The sequence below is a fragment of the Pseudochaenichthys georgianus genome, chromosome 22, assembly GCF_902827115.2.
Source record: "Pseudochaenichthys georgianus chromosome 22, fPseGeo1.2, whole genome shotgun sequence".
Classification (NCBI taxonomy): domain Eukaryota; kingdom Metazoa; phylum Chordata; class Actinopteri; order Perciformes; family Channichthyidae; genus Pseudochaenichthys; species Pseudochaenichthys georgianus.
This window is the reverse complement of record NC_047524.1, coordinates 1,456,203-1,476,570: the sequence shown is the minus strand read 5'-3', so window position 1 is coordinate 1,476,570 and position 20,368 is coordinate 1,456,203. Positions and strand designations below refer to the sequence as shown.

At 41.7% G+C, this 20,368-nt stretch overlaps 1 protein-coding gene across 2 annotated transcripts; it reads left to right on the top strand.

Annotated features, from left to right (window-relative positions):
* Positions 1–522: 522 nt before the first annotated feature.
* On the top strand, positions 523–20,016 carry dcaf5 (ddb1 and cul4 associated factor 5). 2 transcript variants are annotated; one of them, XM_071207242.1, is made up of 9 exons: positions 523–929; positions 2,390–2,533; positions 3,158–3,194; positions 3,330–3,469; positions 5,818–5,947; positions 7,517–7,730; positions 12,722–12,788; positions 14,385–14,503; positions 18,028–20,016. In XM_071207242.1, the coding sequence occupies exons 1-9, from the start codon at positions 719–721 to the stop codon at positions 19,378–19,380; spliced, it is 2,415 nt and encodes an 804-aa protein (XP_071063343.1). In that variant the 5' UTR covers positions 523–718; the 3' UTR covers positions 19,381–20,016. The 2 variants fall into 2 exon arrangements, with proteins under 2 accessions (XP_071063343.1, XP_033967803.1); XM_034111912.2 differs by having other exon boundaries at positions 14,376–14,503.
* Positions 20,017–20,368: the final 352 nt, after the last annotated feature.

Sequence of the window (20,368 nt, the reverse complement as noted above, 5' to 3'; positions counted from 1 at the left end):
CTCCTCATCCTTTATCCCTATTCCTAACTCTGATTACAGCTAGAATCGTTTTCTTTATTCTCACCATTTCAACTTTCTTAAATCATAAAAAATTAAATGTATCATAAACTCTTAAAACGTTGTTACCTTTCTTTGTTGATATTTCTCATTCATACTTAACATTGTCACCTTATTCTCATAGTGGTATTTCAACGTTATTCTCATCAGATATCATTATACTTTCAACTTTATTTTGACATTGGACTTTATTCAAAAATAAATATGTCTTCCCCTTTTGCCTAGCTCTAACACTAATACAACCATTTATTTACTGGAACCTAAACAATATATTTGTACATACAATCAGTAGACAATTGTCTCATTTGTATGAAATGCATATATTTTGCTTTCCACTTCTAAATGACAAACATTACTTATGCATTGTCAAGCGCAATAAAAATATGTTTGATCAGAAACATAAATAAGATGCATATGAGTTAAAGGTCTGCCCGGTGGTGCTGAGTGACAGCAGGGGGAGAGAGAGGGATCCTCCCCCGGAGCAGGAAGCTGCTGCTGGGACTGAGAAACACACAGATAGAGGTGCTCTACAAAACAACCAGAGACTCTTCCAGCAGAATGTAGCCCCAACACAGACATCCAGCCCCACAACAAGCCTACATGTCCCGCAGGGTGCAGCAGCAGCAGCAGCAGCCGGTCTAACAGACAGTGTTTCTCCCCCATGATGAAGGAGCTGCAGGGCTGCGGGATGCGGTCCTCGGTGGGCTTTCTGTCCCGCAGAGAGCTCACCGGACAGCCGCTACTGAAGGACGAGTTCCAGAGGCGGAGGATGGCCGGTTGCTCCAGCCTCTTCAAGAAGGACATGCTCGGTCACTTCGGATGCGTCAACGCCATTGAGTTCTCCAACAACGGAGGAGAATGGCTGGTTTCTGGTGAGAAATCATCCTTCTTCATGAGTTTAGTGTGTTAGCATGCTAACGCTAACTAGCCTGGCATTCAACTGAAACCAATGGGTGAAAACACTCAAGCTATGCTAATTTAGCTTAGCGGTTCGTGCTAACATGCTAACAATAACTAGCCTTTTTTTATGGTTTTGTGACTCTTTCTGTTTGTTTTTTTTAAACTTGGATAGATAGATACCTTATTTATCCCAAACTGGGACATTATTGTTGTCACAGCAGCAGTGTTGTCAAGCTTTATACGAGTTAGACATATTTAAAAGATAGAATAAGATGAAGGTATTCTGATTCTGTAAAATAAAAATGAACATTAGCAGCAAGTGTAAACAAATTCACATAGAAAGGACATATATCATCATATTACACAATATAAAGAAAATATTGATTAAATTGAATACTCTACAATATACGATCTCACTGAGATACATACATATAAATACATATATTACAGACACATATTGGCATCACTGTTTTAATACTCTAACTATTTTGTCTCATTGTGTATTTGTATGTATCTTCTCTTGCTCTGTAAAGCACTTTGATGCTAACTTTATTATTTGCATCAAAGGTGGTATACAAATAAAGTGTAAACAATTATATTATTATTATGAGCCTGGCAGTCAGCTGAAACCACTCAAGCTATCCTAATTTAGCTTAGCTTTATATGCTAGCTGGCTAACGTCAAACACCCAGCAGCGGCTCTGAGGGCAGCAGTCCCCCGGACCTGAGTCACATATTTCGGCCCAGAAACTCAAACTGCTGCCGGAGTAAGGGACGTTATTATCCCGCTGGAGGGTTTAATAATGTCTGCCTCCTGAAACTACAAAGATATATATTTACGTCCAGAGAGGATAACATAATCATCTCCTGGCCTAGTATAACAACATGAAGCATGTCATTTTTATTTATTATTTCTATTGAATTGTGTTTACATTTATTTAGAGCACATTTTTGATAATATCTTAGTTAAGCTTTTCTTTTTTTTCTTTCTTTCTTATTACATTGTTTGTACAATTGTTGTCTTGGGAGGATTTCAAAACATATTATGTCTTATTTAGAGAATTTTGTATAGGATTTATATAACAATTATTATTTTTGCATTATATTCTCATACAAAAATAAAGGGGTGGATGCACTCATGCATCAATCATTATTATTTAACAATATAACATGTTTTTTTATCTGAAATTAGCCGTTGTGCAGAACGATTACATTTGCTTTTAGGTACAATTTGATGCCAATACTGTACTTTTACTTAAATAAGGTTTTAACCCATAATAGCTCTAAATCTTTCCATACCTCTAAGAGTTCGACCCCTTCAGGTCTATGAGAAGTGACTGAAATGAACCAATCTGAGAAGTCAGTCTTTAGTTCCAACTCTAATTGTGCTTTGCATTTGTCTAAGTTGTTGTTGTTCTTGTTGTTGTCTTCAGGCGGAGACGACCGTCGGGTTCTGCTGTGGAACATGGAGGAAGCTCTCCATGCTCGCTCCAAACCAGTGAAGCTGAAGGGAGAACATCTGTCCAACATCTTCTGCCTCGCCTTTGACAGCACCAACAGGAAGGTCTTCTCCGGAGGTAAGAATAAATAAACTCTGTCTCTCTGTCTCTGTCTGTCTGTCTGTCTGTCTGTCTGTGTCTGTCTGTCTCTGTCTGTCTGTCTGTCTGTCTGTCTGTCTCTCTGTCTCTCTGTCTCTGTCTGTCTGTCTCTCTGTCTCTCTGTCTGTCTGTCTGTCTGTGTCTGTCTGTCTCTGTCTGTCTGCTGTCTGTCTCTCTGTCTCTGTCTGTCTCTCTGTCTCTCTGTCTCTCTGTCTGTCTGTCTGTCTGTCTGCTGTCTGCTCCTTCACATCAACAACAGAGTTTATTTCCTTTGACCTGTGTAGGTATTTCTGTGGCTTGTAACTGTAGGGCAAGTCGGTAAAAGGTAGATATGTTTAGATAAAAAAAAACGTTGAAGCGCTTGAGGATGCAATTTTTTATGCAGCAAAGTCAATTACCTTAGAATTCATAATCAAGGACTAAATTAAATGTATTGTATGAGAATGTTTATGCAAATTGTACTCGACAAAAGCTACAGCTGCAACTATTTGATTACAATTTTGATGTTAATATTTTGTCATGCTAAAATGACACATATTATTAATATGTTATATATATATATATATATATATATATATATAACCTCTATTTGTTGTTCTGCAGGAAACGATGAACAGGTGATTCTTCACGATGTGGAAAGGTGGGTCAAATAACACCAACATAATAATTACTGTTGCATCAAAACACCCCCTGTGTATTCCCAGACTGTAGCATAAATAGCTTTGTTGGCTTTGCACTAACAACGTGTTTTTGTGTGTGATTTTTGTTCCGACAGAATGGAAACCATTAACGTGTTCCTGCACATCGACGCTGTGTACAGTCTGTCCGTCAGCCCGGTGAACGACAACGTGTTCGCCAGTTCTTCTGACGACGGACGCGTCCTCATCTGGGACACCCGCGAGCCGCCAAGTACAGGTGCATGCACAGTTTGTTTACTGTCAAGCTTGAAAATACTGAATGTACTCTTCCAATATCAGAGTACACACGATAACAAAGGTATCCCAACTGTAGCTGTGAACACGACAGGATGTCTGATTACTTAGAAGAACCGGTATTCCTCCATCTTGTGACTGTGTGACTCCCTCTCTTGGATATCAGCATGTGAAGGACACTGCTCAGGAACTAGTTGATGCTCTGTATGTGATGACTACTTCCATTCTGGAGAGGATCACAGATACATGCATCCTGAGAAGTATTCAGAAGAAAAAAAAACATTTTGAGAAAAAAAGTCAGTATTTAGTTTGTGACAGGATGTATGATTACCGACAAGAACCTGTATTCCTCCATCTTGTGACTGTGTAACTCCCTCTCTTGGATATCAGCTATTGGCTATACAAGAGAGGGAGTTACACAGTCACAAGATGGAGGAATACCGGTTCTTGTCGGTAATCATACATCCTGTCACAAACTAAATACTGACTTTTTTTTCTCAAAATGTTTTTTTTTTCTGAAGGTAATGTGAAGGACACTCTTCAGGAACTAGTTGATGCTCTGTATGTGATGACTACTTCCATTCTGGAGAGGGTCAGAAATACATGTATCCTGAGGTTGAAGCCAGTGATATTTTTCTAACAATTCTAAATAGAGAAGTTTTTTTAGCCACATTTGGTGCAGCAGGAGGCGTGTTCCTGTAAAGTGAATTGTTTGTCAATAATAATATCTTTCTGTCGTAATACCTGGTGATGCTTAGGGCTGCCTGCATGTAGAATAAAAGCACTAGTTTTGTCTATAGAATGTCCATCAACCAGAGCCCAGTCTGCTCTGATTGGTTAGCTGCCCGGCTCTGTTGTGATTGGTCAACCTGCTTAGAGATGTCCCGCCCCTTAGTCTATCATGTACAATGTTTTGGAACGCTAGCCAATGGGAGCGCGACTGTTACACAGTGATGTCACTTTGTTCCAGAACTTTGGGATTTTAGCCTTTGTTGACAATTTACATGCACAGAAACCTATAGAGTACAGGAGAGGGGAACCCCCCCCCCCAAAAGCAGAAAAGGGCTTCTTTAAAGTATTGAAAGCTTGTGGAGGACCTCCTGCTGTGACTCAGTGAGACTTGTTGATACAAAAGCAGCGGATCATCTTGCATGACGTCTTTCTATTTCCAAAGCTTCCCTGTGACCGTGACGAACTAATAATACATTCAGCTCAGGCTTTTTATTTATGTTGCAGCACAGTGGGATTTAAAAGTTCATATTTATGTGAAATAAAAGAAAGAAATATATATCTGAATAAATAATTATAAAAATAAATACATTGAGAAAAACTCAATACATTGAAATTAAATGTTATTAAAAAAAGATAATCATATTAAATAAACACCGTTGTAAAATAACACTCTGCAAAACTTACTTTCATTATTGAGTTATGTTTTTACTAACTTTTATAATGTTGTTATCTTTTTTACATGTATCACATCACACAACCGGACATTGCCCAACATCGACACATGGCAGATTACAAAATGATGCTAAAAATAAATAAAATAAAAAGTGTGCAGTTACTAGAAATCAGTTTAAAGTACAGACCAAGAATATAATTACATTTACAAATTGACCCAAAATACAATGAAAGCACGTCCACAAACAGAGCAGAGCTTGCAACTCTCCAAATAGATTAATTCAACATTTCCTCAGTAGTTTAGTCTTTTCACTTTAACCTTGCATAGCTTCTGTAATGTCCCCATTCTTTATACATTCCAAATGGTGTAAAATCCAGAAGCTTTCTTCCTTATATGCGAGTTTCTCAAGAGCCAGACTCAAAGAGACTTCTCCAGAGTCATTTCTTATGAGTACATTTTCCCACAGGCCAACAACAGCTTCAACAAAACTATTCCCCTCAAAGAACAAACAAACATGCCCTGCTGTCGTGAGAGAGAAAGTGCAGAAGGAAACATCCATTGAACTCAGGTTGCTGCTCTGAGATGCTAGCTCAGATACTTGGCGTCTCATCTCGGGTGCAGGTCATCAATGTGTGGGCTCAGGCTCTGAGCGGAGGAGACCCTCAGGATGGAGTGAAGGTGTGTGTGTAATATACCGGCGGGCCAGATCTAATAGTAATTAGAAATGATCCTGCGGGCCGAAATTAAATCCACCACGGGCCTGATTTGGCCCCCGGGCCTTGAGTTTGACACGTGTGCTTTAACCAGTGCCCCAGGGAGGGGCAACCAACATTTGTCCAACACAAAGCAATTGAGCGCCTGGCTTGTCGAAGGCAAAGGGTAGAAATGTTGATTATCTTGTAAAATAAACTGATCTGTTCCTTTAGAGCCGTTCTGCCTGGCCAGCTACCCCTCTGCGTTCCACAGCGTGATGTTTAACCCGGTGGAGCCGAGGCTCATCGCCACCGCCAACTCCAAGGAGGGCGTGGGATTATGGGACATCCGAAAACCTCGCAGGTAACGCTTTTTTTATTTAATTTTTTTGTATGTATTTCTTTTTTAGACATATTTATTGATTTTTTTTTTTTACATGATCATATTACACACCCAAAAATTCCCCAACATTAGACATATGGCAGGTCACAAAATAATGCTACATAAATAAATAAAAAGTGTGCAGTTACTAGAAATCAGTTTAAAGTACAGACCAAGAATATAATTACATTTGGAAATTAACAAATTCAACCAAAATACAGGGAACACTTTTAATTGACCTGCGTCTACTTCCTCTGGGGAGAAGAGATCTGACCTGAGTCACTGAGGAGTAATACAAGCAGTCCCCTGAGGCACTTGTGACACTAAGCTATACAAATACATACGTTTGAAATGAAATGTTATGGCATGCAACTAAAGCACAGTGGAGGTAATAAAAACATATATTATTATTAGAAAAAAAAGTAAAAGCATTAAGTTAGAAAGTAGAAAACTACTTAAAATAATTTGATTAAATCTTTATATATATATTATATTTGTCTGTGAATTAAGATATTTTTTTTTTTTAAATGTTATCTCTTCAAGTCATCTTCGTTTTTATTATCCATATTTTGTATTGCATTTTTGACTTTTTAATTAATCTGTGTGTATTTTACCGGTGCTTTATTTATACTGGTCTAGCAATATAACCTGCACTATTGTATTAAAATGTATCGTACTCCGTTACATTTGCACTATTTTATTTTAATTTAAATGTTTGTCTTCTGTCCTATATATAATATGTTGCACTGTAGGAGGAGCTCGGGACCTACGCTGTAGCTACCATGCATATGATGATAAAACCCTTGAATCTTGAACCCCCCTCTGCCCCTGTGATGCTCGTTTGTCCAGCAGGTGGCGCTGTTGTCTTACTGTTAAACTAGCCAGCAGCTGCAGAGAGTAAATGTTTACAGTAAAGCACGAGTGTGAAAACTGTGGATAAAGTGTGTGTTTACACGCTCTCAGGTTTGGTTGGGTTTCTGTTACTAATGCATACACAACAACACGTCCGACTGAACCGTGAGTCACTTCTGCCGTCATACGATACGATAACACTTTAATGGTCAGGTCAAGTCTGAAATGTGACTTGCACCACAGCTGCTCCGTGTGTAACATCAACACACGCATATCAAGACGCAGTACATGAACAACAAACAACAAACATTGAACATAACGGCAGGGTCAGTGAGAGATGCTCAAAGAGCCTTCGGCGTGCTTCTGATCCGGACTCGGCTCTGTGTTCACTGAGAGGACTGACTGGAGCACAGAGGATGCTTCAGTCTGGCTTGATTGATCTCCGTTAGATGGTAGCAGTTGATATTCTCTGTTCAGAGCGTGCTTTGGGTCCCAGAGGGTGTCGTTGGACAGCCTCGCGTCACGAGGTTATTATGGCACGCTGAGTCAGGAAGTCTCTGACCGGGTGGACCAACAGTCTTTGAGCATATTTGTAACCGTGAGCTCTGACTCTGCAGATAGACCAGGTTTACAGGTCGATCACTTTCACATTGTTTCACTTCCTAATCTCTTCCTCTGCCGTCTCCTCCTCTCCCTCAGCTCCTTGCTGCGTTACGGCGGCAGCATGTCTCTGCAGAGCGCGATGAGCGTCCGCTTCAACAGCTCGGGCACTCAGCTCCTCGCTCTGAGGCGCCGCCTGCCGCCCGTCCTCTACGAGCTGCACTCACGCCTGCCCAGCTTCCAGTTCGACAACCAGGGATACTTCAACTCCTGCACCATGAAGAGCTGCTGCTTCGCTGGGGACCGCGACCAGGTGGGCCACACATCCTCCACGTATTACAGATACCATCCATACTACGAGCAGCAGATACTTACATAATACAAATATCATCAATACTACGAGCAGCAGATACTTACATTTCAAGTTCCAAGGCTTTTAGTGTCGTGTGTACAGTAGCTACAGTGTAGCTATGACGATGAAAATCTGAGGTCACAGGCTCCTCCAACAGTGCAACACAATAAAACGGATACAAATAGTAAATACAATAAAATATATATTATTATTATTATATAAATATCATTATTACGGCAAGGAGAAATGCCTCAAAGGGCCGTACCAAGCAAGCAAACAAAAGCAAAAACAAATACAAACGTCATAAAATGGCATAAAAATGATAAAACAACATAAGTATTGCCATTTTCATGAAGTGAAATAAAATACATGGTTGTATGAAATTATAAGAAGAAAGAATTTGAAGGAAAATGTAATATAATTTATTATGTATTATAGTTATATAATTTAAAGCATTGGAATTGGACATTTAAATACACATTTTCTTATTTAAAAATCCAAGAAAATAGAAAGAAAATAAATGAGAAAAATATATATTATTAATAATAATATGTAAAATATCATAAATATGTTTAAAAAAAGCAGTAGTTATAAAATACAAGATTAAAATAACAAGTAAATATTAACATACTAAGAGTAGCTAGACATGTATCTAAAGAATACACAATATGTTTAACAGACCAAACTACTGCATCTCAAATATAAACATAGTATACTTTAGACTTTATACAACTGAGCAAAGTAGTTGCATTGTAACTTATGTTCTATGTAAAAGCAAAGAACTGTAGTGTGTTAATGCCATCCCGTTCGAGTGCATGCACTTCTATGAAATCAATACCTTCCATGTAAATATATAATGCATATAATATATCGCCCTCAGGGGAGCGATCGGGCTCCTGGTTCGTGAAAACAAACCGTGCAGACTTTGTTTTATCTGCTTCTTTAAAATGTGAGGAACATGTGGGAGCAGTACAGATAAAAATAGAATAATGAGTTCCTGCTGTATTTCCTCCTCCTCCTCCTCTTCCTCCTCCTCAGACATGAGCTCACCCTGCAGACATGTTTGTTATGTTAGCATTATTCTCTGGTGTCGTGAAGATTTAAAAAAACAATCCTGCGCTTTGACGGAGGAATTGTAATGTTGGAGGATCAGCTGCTGCAACTGGGAAAACTGGATATGGATTGGTTTAGTGTAGAAAGACCTTTGATCTCTGATGTGGATACACAAGTGTATAAAGAAAATCCCAAACTTTTTCGGAAATAAAAGCTTTAAGGTTCCTTAGAACAATCAAAGTCAACGGATGAAAACTAAAAGTCTACAATTTAAAAAAAATAAATACATCACATTGCATTTAGCTGAGGCTTTTATCCAAAGCGACTTAGTGCGTTCGACCAACAAAATACAACCTTGAAGAAAACAGAATCATATAAGTACATCAGGCTTCATAGAGCAAAACATTTCAAGTGCTACTCAACTGGCTTTAGGTAAGCCAGCCCTTTTATTAGTATATAAGTGCTTTGTTAATAGTTCTATCGCTCGAAGTGGAGTCGAAAGAGATGAGTTTTCAGTCTGCGCCGGAAGGTGTGTAAGCTTTCTGCGGTCCTGATGTCAATGGGGAGCTCATTCCACCATCTTGGAGTCAGGATAGCAAACCCACGTGTTTCTGCTGATGGGAACTTGGGTCCCCTTCGCAGCGAGGGTGCAGCGAGCCGTCTGGCTGATGCAGAGCGGAGTGCACGTGCTGGGGTGTACGGTTTAACCATGTCCTGGATGTAGGAAGGGCCAGATCCATTCGCAGCATGGTACGCAAGTACCAGTGTCTTGAAGTGGATTCTAGCAGTTACTAGAAGCCAGTGGAGGGAGCGGAGGAGCGGCGTGGTGTGGGAACATTTAGGAAGTCACAAAATGACTCGTAAAAGTAAAGAAATACTACAAAAATAGGCAAATTGACTACAAAATGTCACAAACGAACTAAAAGAAGATACCAAATAACTACAAAAAGAGGCAAAAGGACTACAAGAAGTCACACAACGACCACTTAATGATTACAGACACAAAACAACTTCAAAAATAGATGAAAAGATCCACAACCACGACAAAAAGAGAAAGCCTAACAAATAATAGAAATGGATGAGACTTGGATTATATTGCACACGTTCTGAGGATTTCTCTAAACGCCTGATGCTTCCACTCCTCTCTCCTCGGTTCGACTCCTCCGCTCGCATCTCCTGTGGGCGGGACTAAGACGCGAGGATAGGAGTCGAGGAGGGAAATTAGAGAATTGAGAAGAGATGAATCCTTTATTTTTAGTTCTCTGTGGAGTCCTTACAGAAAACCAAACGGATACAAAGGACCGCTTTGTGGCTGAAGTTGTCCTTTAGGAAACGGCGTGTTTGCTCTCACAGCGTTTTCAGAAACGTCCTCATGGAGTCCCGAAGTCTGGAGGATTTTCTCAGGTCGATGTGAAATCAGAGAGCAGGGTGGCAGAACACAGAGGTGATGAAGAGGAGGAGGAGGAGGAGGAGGAAGAGCTGGTGTCACATTCCTGCCTGAGTCTGCAGGTGTTCACCGTTCAGCCCTAAAGCTACACCAACATTAATGTGATTTATTGTCACGCCAGATGGTTTCTATTTTTCAACAAAAAAAGGAACATAGTTTTAAAAAGTATTACAAAATTACTATAAAGAGACCTTTTACTTACAATGGCTAAAAAAGACTAAACAGACACACATAAAGAGACAGCATTTCCCTAAAGAGACAGAAAATGAATAAAATCAGATGTAAAATGACTACATAACAACTACAAAGTCAAAAAGGAACTACAAAGTGACATAAAACAGCTAAACAGGGGGTCCGCGGGTCTTAAAGTACTAAAAGTTGATCAATCAGTTTAGCGAAAATGAAGGCTATTAAAAAGTATTAAACGTCATTTCCAAGGTGTTACATGTTGTAGCTTGTTTTCAGTAAGTATCTGAATGGTCCAGAGAGGTTGTGTTCTACCGTCTGCCTGAATGTAGTCACGGCGTAGGTGTGTAGTGAGATTCTGTGTAGTTTATTGATGGCATCCCGTTGGGTTTGACGTCATCTGAACAGGACGTCGCACGCTCACTGCTTGATAGCACGAAGGTCCGTTTACGCCGGTTGCTAAGCAACATCGTTATGGGGAAATGCAAGTCTGCGTCCAAATGGTTGGAAGATAAGGAGGAAGGACAATCAATACTGTATATAGTCAATGTGAGGTCAAGTGTGTCGCCAAGGTAACCGGTTAAAACTCCAAGTGGCCATGAGGTCTTAAAATGTACGGAAAGGGTCTTAAAGAAGGTCTTAAAGGTGACATGTCGTGCTTTTCCGGTTATTGCCCGTCCCCTTGTTGTTATGAAGGTTTGTCTGCATGTAAACGGTCTGCAGAGTCAAAACCCTCAAAGTGCACCCTGTAGGGAGTAAAGCTCTAACACAGAAAATACCTCCCAAAACGCCTCGTTGGAGATACGTCACTGTCCATTTGATTCTTCCGGGGACATCATGATGTCATCCGTACCCGGAACGAAATGGACCAATCCGCGGAGCCGTTACGTTAAGCCCCCGCTGATTGGTCCAAATTGACCAATCCACGGACTTCCTCACTCACTCGGTGCAGCAGCTCTGCTGATCTCTCCTCCCTGGCTGCAGGCTGATAACAGACAGTTGGGATCGCGGCGAAATTCTCTCTGCAGACCCATTCTCACAGCGTCTATCGACCTTTTTCTTACTCAATATCAAGCCACACTTATTGTGGTTACTTCGGCTGTGACTTTGTGTGTGCTCAGGGTGAGTTTGGCTGTGTTTCGCTAAACAAGGAAATCACACCTCCACGGAGCTCAGCGCGCTTCACAACGTCCCGACTGGTCCCGACCAATCAGAGCACACTGGGCTCACAGGGGGGGGGGGCAAGAGCGGCAATGAGCCGTTTAGTGGAGAGAGTGAATACACACACTTTACAGAGATGCTGTGAGAAACCAATGTGAGTTTGGAAAATTGCACAATATAGATCTATTCTAGTAGACTCAACGATGGAACTATGATCAGTGGAAATGGCCATGGGACCTTTTAAAGTGAACATTTGACTTCAGGATTCCTGCAAACACCCTGTATATAAAGAGACATATGGCCGAAACAAAAGTCACGGAATCATCCCAAAGACCCACAAAATGAGAACTAAACATCGACAAGAGACACAGAAACACGTCTGTTCCCAGGGGCCCATTATCTCATCATCAGGATCTAAACCTGCTGCTATCAGACATTTCTCTCGGTCTGTTCCTCTTCATGTTACATACGTGTTTATAAGACCATGCCTGTAACATACCTGCAGCGACAGACTGGTCTAAGTGGAGCCATGTGTTACACCAGGGGTGTCAAACTCAAGGCCCGGGGGCCAAATCCGGCCCGCGACTTCATTTTATGTGGCCCCTTAAGAGCTTACAAAGAATATAATATGTTTATTATACGGTTACATGCTACTTTACACGTTTGCATGTTGCCCATAAACTACATGTCCCACAATGCATCTGGAATTTGCCTTTTTGTCTCAGAATTTGATTTTTTTTCTTCAAAATATGCCTTTTTTCTTAGAATTAGCCTTTTTTCAGAATTAGAAAATGTTACTTTTTTAACAAAAATGTTACGTTTGTTTCAAAATTTCACTTCACCCCCCCCCAAAAATGTCACTTATTTAAAAAAAAAAAAAAAAAAATCCCCGATAATAATCCAATGCAGAGGCAATAATGTAATAATACATTATTTTACATATATTAAATATTTGTATATGTATTTTTAAATGGTCTTAAAGTTACAACCGGCCCTTTGAGTGCAACCATAATGCTGATGTGGCCCGCGATGAAATTCAGTTTGACACCCCTGCCTTAGTGTGTGTGCGTGTGTGTGTCTGAACATGCCTCTGTTTCCTCCTCAGTACATCTTGTCTGGCTCCGACGACTTCAACCTCTACATGTGGAGAATCCCAAAGGACCCAGAAGCCTGTGAGCAATGTTGTTTTAACTCATTATACACCCAATGTTAGTTGGAAGCTTTCAGGAATGAACAGTTTATCAAATACATATATTTTTACTTTCAGATAAGATTTTGTATTTTTTTGAAGTGGGGAATTTTATTACATTTTTAATGAAAAATAAGCTATATTTTTTACATTCTTTAGGATATAATTAAAGAATAAACATAGTGGTTTATTCGTACCTTATTTTAGATCACATCACACAGCTATCGTTAGTTGGACACTTACAGGAAATAATGAAAAGGTTTTTCAAATGTTTAGGATGTAATTAAAGAATAAATATAGTGGTGAAACAAATCCTGATCGCCCTTGAGAAAGTAAAAAAGAACTCTCTGTGAAGTCAAATGTAATAACTCTGGGAAGAAAATCCCAAAAATGCGTCCAGGAATGTAGCTCCACCTTTACACATTTATGGACTTCATTTTTCCACAGATTACTCACTCTGAAAATATGTGAACAGACGGTTGGTTCTACTGGGGATTACTTTGCCGTCTCTGTTGGTTTTAATGACTTCTTCTTCTTCTGTGTTTTATATTAAAATAAACTGTTAGAAAAATATCACTCGACACCAGTTTGAGAATCAATAATCGGGTACTAATTTATTCTTGCAGGAAGGAGCAGGGTTAAAGCACATGGAGCAAATACACAGTGGGCCAACATAAGAAAATGGGTGCTAGTCGAGGGCCGGACTGGTTCAATGTTTATTGCAGAACTTATTAAATGAACTTATTGCACATATTAAACCTGGAACTAACAAAGCTTAGATTATTGCCTATAAAAACAACATTAAATAATCAGTTGCATTCATTTCTTATGGCTCTATCTGCAGCTTCTCCAGAGTCATTTCTTATGAGTACATTTCCCCACAGGCCAACAACAGCTTCAACAAAACTATTCCCCTCAAAGAACAAAACAAACATGCCCTGCTGTCGAGAGAGAAAGTGCAGAAGGAAGCATCCATTGAACTCAGTGTGCTGCTCTGAGATGCTAGCTCAGATACTTGGCATCTCATCAGGGTGCAAGGTCATCAATGTTTGGGGTCAGGCTCTGAGCGGAGGAGACCCTCAGGATGGAGTGAAGGTGTGCGTGCAATATACCGGAGGGCCAGATCTAATAGTGATTAGAAATTATCCTGCGGGCCGACATTAAATCCACCACGGCCCTGATTTGGCCCCCGGGCCTTGAGTTTGACCCATGTGCTGTATGGTTCAACTCACACACATGAGGTAAGCTGCTCAAAGGAACAGGAAAGCACATCAAGCTTATAGTCTAAGTTCAGTCCCACTCATAGTCATACATCGGTTTGGTGTCTGCATGTTCATGCAGGTATTTCCATTTACGACGATGTTGCTCTTTGCCCCTCAAAGGATGGGAAGACGAGAGATGGGTGTCTTCCCATCTGTAGATAGACAAAGTGAATTATGCCCTGCCTCCTGCTATCTAAAGAGGAGGCAGCTGCACGGTCATACACAGGACCACGGTTGTTAGATAACATAGGAATAGGAAAGTAACTTGTATTTTCCCCGACATAAACTCATTGTTTTCCTTCTTTAAGGGGGCGCAGGCCGGGTGGTGAACGGTGCGTTTATGATCCTGAAGGGCCATCGGTCCATCGTGAACCAGGTGCGCTTCAACCCTCACACCTACATGATCTGCTCCTCTGGCGTGGAGAAAGTCATCAAGGTGAGTCAGCATCAGCGCTGTGTGTTTAATAAAGAGACAAAGGTATTTTATTTTGAAGAGCCGCTATATATGGGATACTGAATTCCTACTGGATTCATGAGGCGCGTTCACACCGCAGTACTTTTCCCACGAAGGTTCATGAGAACTTAGTTCATGAGAACTCTTGTCGCGTTCACACCAAAAAGAGCGGAACTAAAATTAGTTCATGAGAACCTTTTTACCCCCTTTTCACCCCCTGCTAGAGAGCAGGGACTTTCGTGGGAGAAAAAGGTTCCTATTTCTGATTGGCTGGGCGGATTGCAAACCACGCCCCGTAAAACAACCAAAAAGTTTTGTGAAGCCGCCATTTTATTATCCTCGCATTAGCATTATTAGCATTAGCATTATTAGCATTAGCCCAGCGCAGAAACGCAGAGAGACTAACTTATGGCAACACAAAAGAAAACATGGGAACGGTGGAGATGAGGAGGTGTCGGCGTTCTGGCGATTTACTTAGAAGCTGCTGGTAGTCCCAGCAGCTTCTACTGAAGCCAGTCCCCAACTCCGGGGACTTCCGGCCGGGGACTTTGGGCGGCAGTATACGCCGTGAAGTGGTTTGCCAGTAAACCCAAAGCAGAAGAAGAAGAAGAAGAAGTAGTGACGTCAGCGGCTTCATTTGCCTAATCCACCCCCAGGGACTTATTCCGGTGTGAACGCGATCTGTACTTAGTTCATGAGAACTAACGGCCCGTCTACACTACAGGCATCGAAAAATGCTTTCAACGCTTCGCCCATTCATTTGAATGGGGTGACGTAGAAGATTTTTAAACATCGCCGAACTGCATTGTGGGGAGCATGGCATGGCTTTGCAAGCATCACGAGCATCTATCGGCATCGATGCTTGCGTATGCAAATCTGACAGTACAAGTGCTAGCCAATCAAACCGCGTGTATGCTGGGAGAGAGTAAGCAGGTCATTTCCTCATATTCAAAAAAATGGAGCGGTAGTGAATCACCTGGTGCTGAATGATCAGTCTCTGTTCATCTACCGGGATACAAACCGGAGGAGCGAGGCATGGAGGGAGGTGGCAGAGACAGTGGGTGAAACTGGTAGGTTTTCGCCTGTTTGGGGATTTTATATCCAGTTTACTTCGTTTTAACATTGCTATTTCTCTGTATGCCGGGGGCGGGCGGGAGATTCCTGATTGGTTGTTGGTCGCCTTGGGCGCGAGAAATTGCCAAGCCTCAGACACGCCCAGCTTCAAGATGTTTTGATGCCTGTAGTGTAGACGGGCCGTAAAGAGTTCTCATGAACTAAGTTCTCATGAACCTTTGTGGGAAAAGTACTGCGGTGTGAATGCGCATTGGAATGTTTTATTTTGAAAATTGCAAAATAACTAAAAAAAGAGTAGAATATATTTTTTAAAGCCACTAAATTCATAGCATTGGAATAGTGTATATTGTGAAGATATAGAAATATATTTTTGTTCTTCTTTTAATAGTTTAAATATATTTATTTAATTTCTCTGTTGTGATTGGTCAACCGCTTAGAGATGTCCCGCCCCTTAGCCTATCACGTACAATGTGTTGGAGCGCTAGCCAATAGAAGTGCAATGTTAACCGACCAGGTAATAATATGAATTAGGAAAAAAATAGATTATTTTTATTATGTTTTATATAAATACAAATAATTTAGATTATTATTTGGGACGTAATAATACATCCCTATTGCATCATCAGTTTTTTCTTCTTGTAATTAAAATTAAATGAAGCATTAATTTTGATCTGTTAAGTTCATTGACAAAAACCCTCCTCACTACTGAGGTTTTTTACGCTTCTGGAATATCAGCTGTTGTTTTTTTAATCTGTGATAATCTTTGAGTTGCTGCGTCACGATGTTGGCTCGGTTTCTCTCCTCTGGTTTTGTTTTGGCCGACTCACTTCAGTTTCATCACTCAGATATGTTGCTGATAGAAACTGAACACATGTTGTTTTCTTATCAGAAAAACACTCCCACTCTTTTCATGATCTCAGACTGAAAATGAGAGTGAGAAGAGAAATAAAAAAGCTCCCCTGGTCTTCAGTTACACTGTATTTATCTTAACGTGTCAAAATACCATTTAAATGATATGGTGCTGCTTCTATGGCAAATCATATCCCACTTAATAACACGTCTTTGATCGATACTGATCCTGCAAGAAAATCTCTCCATAATTATGTTTTTAATTAAATTGACCATAATGATGTAAAACGATAATTCCCTTTCATTAGAATACTTTATTTATTCAGCGTTAGTGGGTACAAAGGAATCGAATGTTTTGATTAAATATCATGCAGCCCTATGTCTAAAAATGCTCTCTTAATTTGAATGATCTTCTCCCATTGAAATCAGGTGAAGGTAATCAGATTTCCTCAGACATTGGTCTTCACAAACAATGTAAGGATCCTCACAAGACATTCAGCTGACGCTTTTATCGAAAGAGGCTTACAATAAGTGAGACTATGAAGGCTGTATGAGAAAAATAAAGAACTTTTTGAACATTAAAGCATGGAGACATGTCACAGGAGACACTACATACTGATATACACCTGAACATCAGCAGGAGAGGACTCTTTAAAGTAGAGACACTACATACTGATATACACCTGAACATCAGCAGGAGAGGACTCTTTAAAGTAGAGACACCACATACTGATATACACCTGAACATCAGCAGGAGAGGACTCTTTAAAGTAGAGACACTACATACTGATATACACCTGAACATCAGCAGGAGAGGACTCTTTAAAGTAGAGACACTACATACTGATATACACCTGAACATCAGCAGGAGAGGACTCTTTAAAGTAGAGACACTACATACTGATATACACCTGAACATCAGCAGGAGAGGACTCTTTAAAGTAGAGACACTACATACTGATATACACCTGAACATCAGCAGGAGAGGACTCTTTAAAGTAGAGACACCACATACTGATATACACCTGAACATCAGCAGGAGAGGACTCTTTAAAGTAGAGACACTACATACTGATATACACCTGAACATCAGCAGGAGAGGACTCTTTAAAGTAGAGACACTACATACTGATATACACCTGAACATCAGCAGGAGAGGACTCTTTAAAGTAGAGACACTACATACTGATATACACCTGAACATCAGCAGGAGAGGACTCTTTAAAGTAGAGACACTACATACTGATATACACCTGAACATCAGCAGGAGAGGACTCTTTAAAGTAGAGACACTACATACTGATATACACCTGAACATCAGCAGGAGAGGACTCTTTAAAGTAGAGACACTACATACTGATATACACCTGAACATCAGCAGGAGAGGACTCTTTAAAGTAGAGACACTACATACTGATATACACCTGAACATCAGCAGGAGAGGACTCTTTAAAGTAGGACTCTTTAGATGAGATAGGATACATGTGGGAACTTTCTGCAGTAATGATACCAAGTTTTCTGTTTTTCATTCTGGCATTCTATCTTTTGATGAGCTTGACTTTATCATTGTTCCTCCCCCTCAGGCGTGGAGTCCGTACCAGCAGCCGGAGAGCTTGGGGGATCTGGAGGGCCGGGTGGAGGATAAGTCCCGCAGCCTGTACACTCACGAGGAGTACATCTCCCTGGTGCTGAACTCCGGCTCCGGGCTCTCCCACGACTACGTGAGCCAGTCGATCCAGGAGGACCCGCGCATGATGGCCTTCTTCGACTCGCTGGTGCGCCGCGAGATCGAGGGCTGGAGCTCCGACTCGGACTCGGACCTGAGTGAGGAGGCCATCATGCAGCTGCACGCCCGCGGACGAAGAACCACCACCAGAACCACACCAACACTTCCTCTTACTCTTCCTCCTCCGGCTGCTGCTGCTGCTCCTCACAGCGACTCGGAGAACTCCTCCTCTTCCTCACTGGTTACGGAGGATCGTCCGAGGAGGAGGAGGAGAAGAAGGAGAAACCAGAGCCAAGTTTCGGGGTTCCTTGTAAACGAGGATTCGGACTCTGAGTTCTGGTTGGACCCGATGCCGCGTCCTCGCTCCCCCAGCCCCCAAGAAAACTCTGCGCTCTCCAGTGCCGCCTCCTCCTCCTCCTCGCCGTCGCTCCCCACCGCCGTCGCCGCTGCTTCCTCTTCCTCCTCCTCTTCCTCCTCCAGCTCCAGCAGCGAGGATGAGCAGCGTCGCAGCGCGGTGAGGAGGAGGAACGTGATGCGGCGCCGACGCATGAACGTGGTCTCCAGAGCCGAAGATCGACCCGATCCGACGCCGCTGTTCTCCGCCGTCGACTCCTGCAACTACCCGTGCATATCTGTGGACGATTTCACCTCCTCTTCATCTGGGGAGGTGCAGAAACCCAGAGAGGAGGAAGAGGAGGAGCTGAGTCCGTCTGACTTTGTGTGTCTGAGCCCGGAGGAGGCTGGACACCGGACTGGAGATAAAGGGGGATGTGAGGCGGGCAGCAGTTCCTTCCCTTTGGACTCCTTGAGCCGTGGGACTAAAGGGCGCCACCGGACTGCAGCTCCTCCCCCCCAGAGAGAGGAGGTCCAGAGAGAGGAGGTCCAGAGAGAGGGAGTCCAGAGAGAGGGAGTCCAGAGAGAGGGAGTCCAGAGAGAGGCGGTCCAGAGAGAAGGGGTCCAGAGAGAGGAGGTCCAGAGAGAGGGGGTCCAGAGAGAAGGGGTCCAGAGAGAAGGGGTCCAGAGAGAAGGGGTCCAGAGAGAAGGGGTCCAGAGAGAGGAGGTCCTGAGAAAGGAGGTCTTGAGAGAGAGCTTCCTCGCCTCCTCGGACTCAGAGGAGGACCCCCAGCCCCCGAGGGGGAGCGCTCTGAAACGGACTCGTGTCGCGTCAGACGACGGAGGCTCTCCTTCAGAGAAAAGATGTAAAACATAACGACTCCAAGAAGAATCGTTAAAAAGACTTTGTTTGGAAAGAAAGTGGGTTTTTATTTCTTTTAATGCGTCTCAAACTCACCGATGTTGACGTAAAGAAACTGCAAACATTTGTTAATTAGTTGCTGAACAAATGTAATTATTCCTTTGGTCAAACCGGAGAAACATTTGAAAGCCAACGACTCGGAGAGAAATCGTTTTAAATGTTCAATTGGAGAGAAAAGTTTTTTTTTTTTATGGGTTTCCATAACTCAGATATTCCTTTTTATACGTCTTAAACGCACTCATTTTGACGTTGGGGAACTACAAATAAAAGAAAGTGGTTATTTTTTGTTTCTAAACAGTTGTCATCAGTCCTTTGGTCGAACCAGAGAAGACATTAAGAGATGGAAGATTTAAAAAAAGTTAAATTGTTGATAACGGGTGAGGGGATTTTAGTGACGGTGTTTATTTTCAGTGTTTCAGAGCTCCTCTGTTCCTACGGAGGGTGAAAGTGTTGCAGCGTTTTAATTTCTCCACACTTGAGTGTAAATCTGATTTTTTTTTATTTTAAGTGATTCTCGGCTGCCGGAGCGTCGATGATGCTCTTTTTGTTCCCATGCAATTAAAGAATCATTTTGTTCTCTACAAATCTGCAGCTTCTTCCTCAGGGTCTTTTTTGCTGAATGCTTAAATTATAATTCACTTTTTTTGGGTCTGAAAAGAAGTTATTACAAACCGCCAGGTGACAGTTACCACGGTTCAGTGGCGAACCGTGTCTATGACAACTGGACCTTCTGTAGACACACACATACACACCCCCCGCCGCCGCATTACATCCCTCCCTTATTTCAGATAATAATAATAATTCCTTATATTTATTATAGCGCTTTTTCAATGACTCAAAGCGCTTTACATATACACACATTACACATATATCATACATGCAATGGTCAGATACTGTGGACAATACCCACAGGAGCAAGTTCAGGTGAAGTGTCTTGCCCAAG

Coding starts and splice junctions, on each gene's coding strand:
- dcaf5 (XM_034111912.2), top strand. CDS start 719: ATGATGAAGGAGCTGCAGGGCTGCGGGATGCGGTCCTCGGTGGGCTTT. Junction 2,534..3,157: donor CAGGAAGGTCTTCTCCGGAG/GTAAGAATAAAT, acceptor GTTGTTCTGCAG/GAAACGATGAACAGGTGATT. Junction 5,948..7,516: donor GACATCCGAAAACCTCGCAG/GTAACGCTTTTT, acceptor CCTCTCCCTCAG/CTCCTTGCTGCGTTACGGCG.